Source organism: Carcharhinus amblyrhynchos, chromosome 6 (assembly GCF_965287045.1).
Source record: "Carcharhinus amblyrhynchos chromosome 6, sCarAmb.v2.hapA, whole genome shotgun sequence".
In the NCBI taxonomy this organism is placed as follows: domain Eukaryota; kingdom Metazoa; phylum Chordata; class Chondrichthyes; order Carcharhiniformes; family Carcharhinidae; genus Carcharhinus; species Carcharhinus amblyrhynchos.
Window position 1 is genome coordinate 51671921 of NC_137329.1, and position 10869 is coordinate 51682789.

A 10869-nucleotide genomic window follows, 5' to 3' on the forward strand; every position below is an offset into this window, starting at 1 on the left:
CTTGGAATACTGTGCTCCGTTCTGGTCACCTCATTATAGGAAGGATGTGGAAGCTATTGAAAGGGTGCAGAGGAGATTTACAAGGATGTTGCCTGGATTGGGTGGCACACCTTATGAGGATAGGTTGAGGGAGCTCGGTCTTTTCTCCTTAGAGAGACGAAGGATGAAAGGTGACCTGATACAAGTGTATAAGATGTTGAGAGGTATAGATCAGATGGATTCTCAGAGGCATTTTTCAAGGGCTGGAATGGTTGCTATGAGTGGACACAGGTTTAAGGTGCTGGGGAGTAGGTACAGAGGGGATATCAGAGGTAAGTTTTTCACTCAGAGGGTGGTGGGTGAGTGGAATCGGCTGCCGTCGGTGGTGGTGGAGGCAAATTCGATAGGGCCTTTCAAGAGACTTCTGGATGAGTACATGGAACTTAATAGAATTGAGAATTATAGGTAAGCCTAGTAGGTATGGATATCATCAGCGCAACTTGTGGGCTGAAGGGCCTGTTTGTGCTGCAGTTTTTCTATGTTCTATAATGCCAAAGAGCTTCGAACCAAAGTCTTCCACAGTGGCTTCCAGCAACAAACTCCCATGAACTGAAACTTAGTCCTTCCTACTTTCAAATTCAGAAATATCTAAAGTACCTGCACAGTTCACTCAGGGCCTCTAGTGGAAGAAAGCAGTACTGTGCAGTAATAATGAAAAATTATTAAAAGAATGTCAGAAAACCAACACATTTTAATCATTGAGCATTCTGCATAGGTGTCTCGGGACTTCCCAAAACATGTAATCAAACCAGAACAGCCACAGGGACAAGTAGCACATTCCTTAGAAATTAGCACAGATTAAGGGTTAATTAACGGTCAGTTGAGGGAGACTAGACTGAATACTGAAGTTTTCAAACCAGGACAAAGTGCATCAGACCCACTTGATTTCATTTAAAGTCTTAATGAACCTCAGTTTTGCCAAGTTTATTTCTATATCGTCATACTTACTCCATAGGAATCCTGAACTGGACTGTATTCTCTGGCTGCTCCCTTCCAGGCCTTACTAGAGTCATAAAAAAGTTGGTTCGAAATATCCGCAACTGAGGGTTCCCAAGTTGATATAATGGATAGCTGCAGGGAAACAAAAGATGCAATTTAAATATAATATACATACATATACTGAACAGCGTGTTCAAAGACCGTGTTTCAAACCCAGCACCAAGATCATGGTCTACAGAGAAGCCATGGTCTCTTCCATTTGCATGCATCAAAAACATGGGCAATGTACAACAGACACTTAAAATCCCTGGAGATATCATCAACATTGGCTTTGCAAAATCCTACAAATTCACTGACAAGATGGATGTACTAACGAGTGTTCCTTCCCAGGCCAATATCCCTGATATCAAGGTACTGGTCAACCCTCAACAAACTGTGATCAACAAACCACATTGTCCGCATGCACAACATAAGACTCCTAAACAAGTGCTCTACTTTGAGCTCTGCAACGGCAAGTGCTCACTAGGAAGGCAGAATGAGTACTACAAGGACACTTTGAAAACCTCCCTAAATAAATGCAACATCCCCACTGATATTTGGGAATCACTTGCCTTTAAAGACACAAACTGGAGAAGTATCCACGAATGCGGCAATCACCTCGAGCGTCATCGAGTGAAGCCTTTGGAGGCCAAGCATAAAGATTGGAAAGAGAGTGCAGATTCCAGAACGTCCCACCCACCCACTTCATCCCGCATTACCTGCCCCACCTGTGGCAGAGTCTATGGCTCCAGGATTGGACTTTACAGTGACTGCAGAACCTAAGCAAGTCATCCTTGATCCTGAAGGACTGCCAAAGAAGAAGATATTTTAAAAATCTTATGTGCACAATCCTTGTTTAAAAATCTTTCTTCCTGCTGTCATATTTTGCTGACACTTCTGCGTTCATATTTAATACTGAAATTGCCTTTCTACCCTCCAAATGCTCCAAAAATCCTCTAACTAAATGTTGCCCTGGCCAATACTTACCCAAAACTGACTTGATCATTTAGCTCACTGCTATTCCTGGGGACTCACTCTGCACTCATCAGTTGCTGAATTCCTCCTCCTCCCAATTCTGATGATATTTACATAATTCCTCACTGACTACGAAGTGTAATAGGGTGCCGCAAGGAAGTGAAATGCATTATATATCTATACACTTGGCCATTCTTTAAAACTAAATTGCCCTCTGTAATATCCATCCTGCAATGATGTAGTTACAGCCGTGGTCATCAAAAGATACAGTGGAGCAAATTTCAATTCAGAAAACTCCCAATACTGCCCACCATTTTTTTTTCACCTTTTCCCATTTCAAGCAAGCTAACCAGGTTTTAAATTTAACATTCTGCTTAATTTTATACAAAATTTTTTTCTCCCTCCTGTATTTCTTAACACCACTTCTCTTTTCTCTCAATCCCCATTCACCAAGGCAAATGGAGAATATTCCATCACATTCCTGCCTTGTGAACAGACTTTTGGAGGCCAGGTGAGTTCCTCACTGCAGGATTCCTAGCCTCTGACCTGTTCTCGTTGCCACAGTACTTACATGGCTGGTTCAGTTCAGTTTATGATCAATGGTAACCACCACCCACCACCCCCCAAACCACCCCCCCCCCCCGATGTTGATACTGGGGGATTCAGTGATGGAATTGCCATTGAATGTCAAGGGGCGATGGTTAGATTCTCTCTTCTTGGAGATGGTAATTGCCTGGCACTGATGTGACAGGAATGTTACTTGCCACTTGTCAGCCCAAGCCTAAATGTTATCCAGAACTTCTTGCACTTGAGTGTGCTGCAATAACTGAGGAGTTGTGAATGGGGAACATTGTACAATCCTCACTTCAGGCCTGATGATGGAAGAAAGATCATTGATGAAACAACTGAAGAAGGTTGGACCTAGGACACTACCTTGAAGTATACCTACAGTGAGATGCAGGAATTACATGGAATTGAGGTGTTTGATCTCCAACAATCACAACAATCTTCCTTTGTACTGGGTGTGACTCCAACCAAAGGATCCTCTCAGGACCCTACACAAGTCTGCACCCAAAGGATTTTTGCCACTGGATTCCATGGTGCCATTCCCATGCAATATCTGAGTTACTGTTAATGTGTCCTACTGTACCCCAATATGGCAAACTGGCCCATTCTTGCAAGTTATGAATTTTTGTTACCCAGTCCCCAACTCTGTCATTTCCCCACCCTTTCCTAAACATTCACACACTAAGTCACTATCCTTTCACTTCCCAGTTAATGGAATATGCTTGTATCACATTACGAAATAAATCTAGTCACATTGTCCAGTTGTCACATTGTCTCAGCTTAGTCTTGTTGCGTATCTTCCTTCCTTCCAGCTGCATATTTTCCAGCATGAGCGTGAACCTCTCCTTCAACCTCCATTCTAACTCTGTTCCCACTCTGCAAGGGAGTATAACTGGTTATGGGTTTGCAAGGGGAGAGCACCAGCCGGAGACAGAACATGATTAGGCAGGCAGCAGGTCATTAAATGGCAAGGGATCAGAGAAGCAGAACTTGGTAAGTTAAAGTGAAGTGGCCAGTTTCAGCCTCCCTGTATATGTGAAGTACAAAATAAATCATTGGGAGCAAGAGCATTGATCAGACAGGATTAGACAATGGGAACAGCAATGTCGTGGGCACATGATAGGTGCAACATTAATGGGCAGTGAGAAGGGAACCATTAGGCAGTGCTAAGCTGCATTTATCCAATACTTCCAAATAGGAAATTCTGTCATCTGAAGGTTTCTTTTGCTGCCACACCATGCACCCAACATCTTGCAGCTAAACTGAAAAAAAAAACACAAACCAAGGACAGAACACCACAGCAGAACACAATTGAAAGATAAAGGCAGATTATTATATATATATAAATTAGCAGTAATACATTTCCTTTGTCCTGCTATGATTAAAACCAACAGGAAATCCATTAGGTTACATACCAGCTTCATGTATTCACACTGCATTCACATAACTCATTTAATGAAGTGGTACTAGCTTTGTCAAGACTAAACATGTGGTCTGTAATGAGTGTCAAAACTGAACTGACTCTGAAATAAACTGGATTGAGACTCCCATTAGACCATTTGCCCTGTCCAGCGAAAAATCTGGCCTTACCTCATTGATTTCAGACCAGAGATCCATCTACAGTTGTGAAGGGGGCTATATGAAAATAAATGTGGGAAGACAATGGTGTAGTGGTAGTGTTACTGCACTAATCTGGAAGCCAGGCTAATGCTCTTGGTACACAGGTTCAAAACCCACCACAGCAACTGGTGGAATTTAAAGTCAATTAATAAAAAAAGTCTGGAATTGAAAAGCTATCCTCAGTAATGCTGACCACCAAACTACTGCAGATTGTTGTAAAACATTTCATTCACTAATGTCCTTTCAGGAAGGAAATCAGCCACCCTCAACTGGGATCTGGCCTACATGTGACTCCAGATCCTCAACAATATGGTTGACTCTTAACGGTCCTCTGAAATGACCTAGCAAGCAACTCAGCTGTACCAAACCATGAGTATTGTGGGTGTACCTGCACTAAACAGATTGCTGCAGTTTAGGAAGGTGGCTCATTACCACTTTTGCCTGGGTAATTAGGGGTGGGCAACAAATGTTGGCCTTCCGGTTATGCCAACATCTTATGCAAAGAAAATGTAAGTTCTGTCTTGTGGGGACAGAATGATTTTATCTGTTTGATGTTTAACATATTATTGTGGCCTTTTTCAAATGTTAAGAAGTCCCCATTAAAACAGAACTCTTGAAACTCAATATAGTCCAAATTAAGTAGTGCAATGGAAGGTCTCATTCACCTGCTGAAAACACAAAACACTCCACATACCCATCCTTCACTTTTACGTGGATTTTAAGGACTCAACACAACTGTAGGTCAAATGGCTTTGCTTTAATGTATTAAGCTCTCAGAATATTCCTGCCTCACAGAGCATATCCCAACCTGCATTCTATTCCAAACAGGATAGATTTGCATCAAGTCCAATCAGTCATTCAATGACCCTGACAGACGTTGGCAAGCTGCTAAAGAGGGGGGAAAAGGTAAATATGTGGCTGTGGCACAGATCTGCCCATTCATTAGGGACAATCCCTTGGGAATTAATTTATTCACAACAGTTTTGCAGGAAGCATTTAAACTGGACTTCTTGGTTTTACTTAAAGTATGGACCAATTCAAATTCTGGTACCAAAGATAGTAAATGTTGATAATACTCTCAGAGAAAAGATGGGTTAACAATGCCAATAGACAGTCTAAGAACATAGATAAATAAACTTTCAAAAGAAGCAATGACCTAACTGCTCTCTTTTCAGTTCCTTGCAAACCTACTATGCAATTCCAATATGTGCTCCATTTACAGGAGAATTGGCAGCTTCCAGAATCAAAGCAGAGGCCATGTGGCCCATCATGTCTGTGCCAGCTCTTTGAAAGCTAGTCAACGAGGCGCACTCCTCTCTTACCCTGTAACCCTGCACGTTTTTCCTTTTCAAGTATTTATCCAATGGCCCAAAGCAACTATCGAATTCACTTTCACCACCCTTTCAGGCAGTGCATTCCAGAGCACAATATGTAGCACTGCATTGTTTTATTTTTACCTTTATCGAGTCGTATGGATGACCCAAATACCATTACTCAAGAAGGGTGCGGATTAGGTACATTGTGAATGAGAGCACAAGCCCAATTCTAGTTACAGGACATGCTGAGACCAGTTGAGTTCAGTTCACACACAGTTTAATTCAGAACAGTTGGCAGACAAAGCGCTTTTGTTGGCAGTGTTCCACTTACAGCAATGGCCTCTCACCATCTGGACTCTTTATTAAAAATAAGTCAATCCTTCTTTAATTATTAACTTCAGCGTCCATTTTTCACTAAAAAGAGAGGAATATGGCGGGGGGGGGGGGGGAGTAGCTATAAAAGTTACGGAGGGCACTAAATTAATTTGTCTCAACAAAGTATCTACCGATCCTACAGAGCTTTAACAACAGCTCATCAGAGGCACTTAATTCAGTTAGTTCAGAGCTACGGGAAGGACTGCAAAGGATCAGTGCAATATTTTTGTACCATCAATCATGCTGACAGAAAAATTATAATCTTTAAAATTAAAACCTCAAAAAAAGGACACCATTAACGTTCAAATTCTTGCAACTCCAAAGTGCAGACATGGCTGTAAATCTCTAAATCCATATTGATTCAATCTAATTCATTCACACGATTTCCACAAGCAAGCTAGTTCATACAGCCACAGCAGGGAGTTAAAGAGCCACATATGCCCCCATCCACACGTGTGTGCACACCTCATCAGTCACACTTTGCACAATAATGTTTATGCTACAAACATAAACAGTAATGTTTCTGCTCAACAAAGAACTCTCATTTCCCCAGCAAAACATTCTGTACATCCAAAGAATGTGTAATTGTCTGGTGTAATTAGTCATGTCAGCCATCAGTGAGAGAACTGATTACAACAGGCCCAAAACCAAAACTTGGTTAGTCCTCTTTCCAAAGAGTGTCCGACCTGCGCTTACCTCTCCACACCTCCCTCAACCCACGTCTGCCCTGTTACACTATATTTCAGACAGCGAGTCTTTGATCAGGCAGAATTCAGTTTAATTCAGGCCTGCCCAACCTCTCCGAGGCCCCAGAGACCACTGTCAAACGCCAGGCAGCCCTGTTAAGTTTAAATGGAACCATCAGCGTTAAGCTACCTCCTCCAGTCACAGGCTGTTTCTCTCCAGCCTTTGCTGCTGTTTTGTTCAATGAGCTTCACAGCAGCAAATGGGGGAGATAAACAATATGATTGGAGGAGGAGCAGCAAACACCAACATCAATACTTTCAGAAGCTGGGGAAAGCGAAGGAGGAGGATTCAGGTAGTGGAAAGGCCATGAAATGTGTAACTGAGAGCAACGAGTGTGAAAAGGGGAAAAGATTATTGGAGCGCCGGGGCAGGAAGAAACAAAGAGGGCCTGGAGTGCTTCTGAAAGTATTGATGTTGGTGTTTGCTGCTCCTCCAATCATATTGTTTGTCTCCCCCATTTGCTGCTGTGAAGCTCATTGAACAAAACTGCAGCAAAAGCTGGAGAGAAACAGCCTGTGGTGAGTGTGGACCAGACAGGGGGTGAGGGAGGGGACGGGGTGAGGGAGGGTGGGTGGCGGGGGGAAGGTGGGTGGGTGGTGGGGGGAAGGTAGGTGGGTGGGTGGTGGGGGGAAGGTGGGTGGGTGGGGGGAAGGTGGGTGGGTGGGTGGGTGGGTGGCGGGGGGAAGGTGGGGGGTGGGTGGGTGGGTGGGTGGGTGGCGGGGGAAGGTGGGTGGGTGGGTGGGTGGGTGGCGGGGGGAAGGTGGGTGGGTGGGTGGGTGGGTGGCGGGGGGAAGGTGGGTGGGTGGGTGGGTGGGTGGCGGGGGGAAGGTGGGTGGGTGGGTGGGTGGGTGGCGGGGGGAAGGTGGGTGGGTGGGTGGGTGGGTGGCGGGGGGAAGGTGGGTGGGTGGGTGGGTGGGTGGCGGGGGGAAGGTGGGTGGGTGGGTGGGTGGCGGGGGAAGGTGGTGGGTGGGTGGGTGGGTGGCGGGGGGGTGGGTGGGTGGCGGGGGAAGGTGGGTGGGTGGGTGGGTGGCGGGTGGGTGGGTGGCTGGCGGGGGGAGGGGACGGGGGTGGGTGGGTGGCGGGGGGAGGGGACGGGGGTGGGTGGGTGGCGGGGGGAGGGGACGGGGGTGGGTGGGTGGCGGGGGGAGGGGACGGGGGTGGGTGGGTGGCGGGGGGAGGGGACGGGGGTGGGTGGGTGGCGGGGGGAGGGGACGGGGGTGGGTGGGTGGCGGGGGGAGGGGACGGGGGTGGGTGGGTGGGTGGGGGAGGGGACGGGGGTGGGTGGGTGGGGGAGGGGACGGGGGTGGGTGGGGAGGGGACGGGGGTGGGTGGGTGGGCGGGGGTGGGGGACGTGGGTGGGTGGGTGGGTGGGGGAGGGGACGGGGGTGGGGAGGGGACGGGGGTGGGTGGGTGGGTGGGGGAGGGGACGGGGGGGGGGGTGGGTGGGTGGGTGGGGGAGGGGACGGGGGGGGGTGGGTGGGGGAGGGGACGGGGGGGGGTGGGTGGGGGAGGGGACGGGGGGGGTGGGTGGGTGGGTGGGGGAGGGGACGGGGGTGGGTGGGTGGGGGGGTGGGTGGGTGGGTGGGGGAGGGGACGGGGATGGGTGGGTGGGGGAGTGGAAGGGGATGGGTGGGTGGGGGAGGGGACGGGGACGGGTGGGTGGGTGGGTGGGGGAGGGGACGGGGACGGGGACGGGTGGGTGGGTGGGGGAGGGGACGGGGACGGGTGGGTGGGTGGGTGGGGGAGGGGACGGGGACGGGTGGGTGGGTGGGTGGGGGAGGGGACGGGGACGGGTGGGTGGGGGAGGGGACGGGGACGGGTGGGTGGGTGGGTGGGTGGGGGGAGGGGACGGGGACGGGTGGGTGGGGGAGGGGACGGGGACGGGTGGGTGGGGAGGGGACGGGGACGGGTGGGTGGGGGAGGGGACGGGGACGGGTGGGTGGGGGAGGGGACGGGGACGGGTGGGTGGGGGAGGGGACGGGGGTGGGTGGGTGGGTGGGTGGGGGAGGGGACGGGGGTGGGTGGGTGGGTGGGGGAGGGGACGGGGGTGGGTGGGTGGGGGAGGGGACGGGGGTGGGTGGGTGGGTGGGGGAGGGGACGGAGGTGGGTGGGGGAGGGGACGGGGGTGGGTGGGTGGGTGGGGGAGGGGACGGGGGTGGGGGAGGGGACGGGGGAGGGGGGGGAGGGGACGGGGGTGGGTGGGTGGGTGGGTGGGTGGGGGAGGGGACGGGGGTGGGTGGGTGGGTGGGGTGGGGGAGGGGACGGGGGGGGGTGGGTGGGTGGGTGGGTGGGGGAGGGGACGGGGGTGGGTGGGTGGGTGGGGGAGGGGACGTGGGTGGGTGGGTGGGTGGGGGAGGGGACGTGGGTGGGTGGGTGGGTGGGGGAGGGGACGGGGGTGGGTGGGTGGGGGAGGGGACGGGGGTGGGTGGGTGGGTGGGGGAGGGGACGGGGGTGGGTGGGTGGGTGGGGGAGGGGACGGGGGTGGGTGGGTGGGTGGGTGGGTGGGGGAGGGGACGGGGGTGGGTGGGTGGGTGGGGGAGGGACGGGGGGGGTGGGTGGGTGGGGGAGGGGACGGAGGTGGGTGGGTGGGGGAGGGGACGGAGGTGGGTGGGTGGGGGAGGGGCGGAGGTGGATGGGTGGGTGGGTGGGGGAGGGGACGGGGGTGGGTGGGTGGGGGAGGGGACGGGGGTGGGTGGGTGGGGGAGGGGACGGGGGTGGGTGGGTGGGTGGGTGGGTGGGGAGGGGACGGGGGTGGGTGGGTGGGTGGGTGGGGGAGGGGACGGGGGTGGGTGGGTGGGGGAGGGGACGGGGGTGGGTGGGTGGGTGGGGCGGGGACGGGGTGGGTGGGTGGGTGGGGAGGGGACGGGGGTGGGTGGGCGGGTGGGGGAGGGGACGGGGGTGGGTGGGTGGGGGGGGTGGGTGGGGGAGGGGACGGGGGTGGGTGGGGGGAGGGGACGGGGGTGGGTGGGTGGGTGGGTGGGGGAGGGGACGGGGGGGGTGGGTGGGGTGGGGTGGGGTGGGGAGGGGACGGGGTGGGTGGGTGGGTGGGTGGGTGGGACGGGGGGGTGGGTGGGTGGGTGGGGAGGCGGGGGTGGGTGGGTGGTGGGTGGTGGAGGGGACGGGGGGGTGGGTGGGTGGGTGGGTGGTGGAGGGGACGGGGGGGTGGGTGGGTGGGTGGGTGGGTGGTGGAGGGGACGGGGGGGTGGGTGGGTGGTGGAGGGGACGGGGGGGTGGGTGGGTGGGTGGGTGGTGGAGGGGACGGGGGGGTGGGTGGGTGGGTGGGTGGTGGAGGGGACGGGGGGGTGGGGGGGGACGGGGGGGTGGGTGGGTGGGTGGGTGGGTGGGGAGGGGACGGGGGGGTGGGGGGGTGGGTGGGTGGGTGGGTGGGGGAGGGGACGGGGGGGTGGGTGGGTGGGGGAGGGGACGGGGGGTGGGTGGGTGGGGGGGGGACGGGGGGTGGGTGGGGTGGGGGGAGGGGGGTGGGTGGGTGGGGGAGGGGGGTGGGTGGGTGGGGGAGGGGGGTGGGTGGGTGGGGGAGGGGACGGGGGGGTGGGTGGGTGGGTGGGTGGGGGGGGAGGGGACGGGGGGTGGGTGGGTGGGTGGGGGAGGGGACGGGGGGGTGGGTGGGGGAGGGGACGGGGGGGTGGGTGGGGGAGGGGACGGGGGGGTGGGTGGGGGAGGGGACGGGGGGGTGGGTGGGGGAGGGGACGGGGGGTGGGTGGGGGAGGGGACGGGGGGGTGGGTGGGGGAGGGGACGGGGGGTGGGTGGGGGAGGGGACGGGGGGGTGGGTGGAGGAGGGGACGGGGGGGTGGGTGGTGGGTGGGGTGGGAGGGACGGGGGGACGGGGGGGTGGGTGGGTGGATGGGGGGGGGATGGGGGGGGGGACGGGGGGGTGGGTGGGTGGGTGGGTGGGTGGGGGAGGGGACGGGGGGTGGGTGGGTGGGTGGGTGGGGGAGGGGACGGGGGGGTGGGTGGGTGGGTGGGGGAGGGGACGGGGGGTGGGTGGGTGGGTGGGGAGGGGACGGGGGGGTGGGTGGGTGGGTGGGGGAGGGGACGGGGGGGTGGGTGGGTGGGTGGGGGAGGGGACGTGGGTGGGTGAGGGGACGGGGGAGGGGACGGGGGAGGGGACGGGGGAGGGGACGGGGGAGGGGACGGGGGAGGGGACGGGGGAGGGGACGGGGGAGGGGACGGGGGGTGGTGGGTGGGTGGGTGGGGGAGGGGACGGGGGTGGGTGGGTGGGGTGGGTGGGGG

General features: G+C 55.2%; 1 protein-coding gene across 1 annotated transcript in view; it reads right to left on the minus strand.

Annotated features, from left to right (window-relative positions):
• mrpl23 (mitochondrial ribosomal protein L23) overlaps window positions 1–10869 on the minus strand; it is a 51341-nt gene that overhangs the window by 36242 nt on the left and 4230 nt on the right. The window contains exon 2 of the mRNA XM_080190448.1: window positions 988–1110. Within this exon, the coding sequence (XP_080046574.1) occupies window positions 988–1110 (123 nt within the window). The remainder of the gene's footprint in view (window positions 1–987; window positions 1111–10869) is intronic.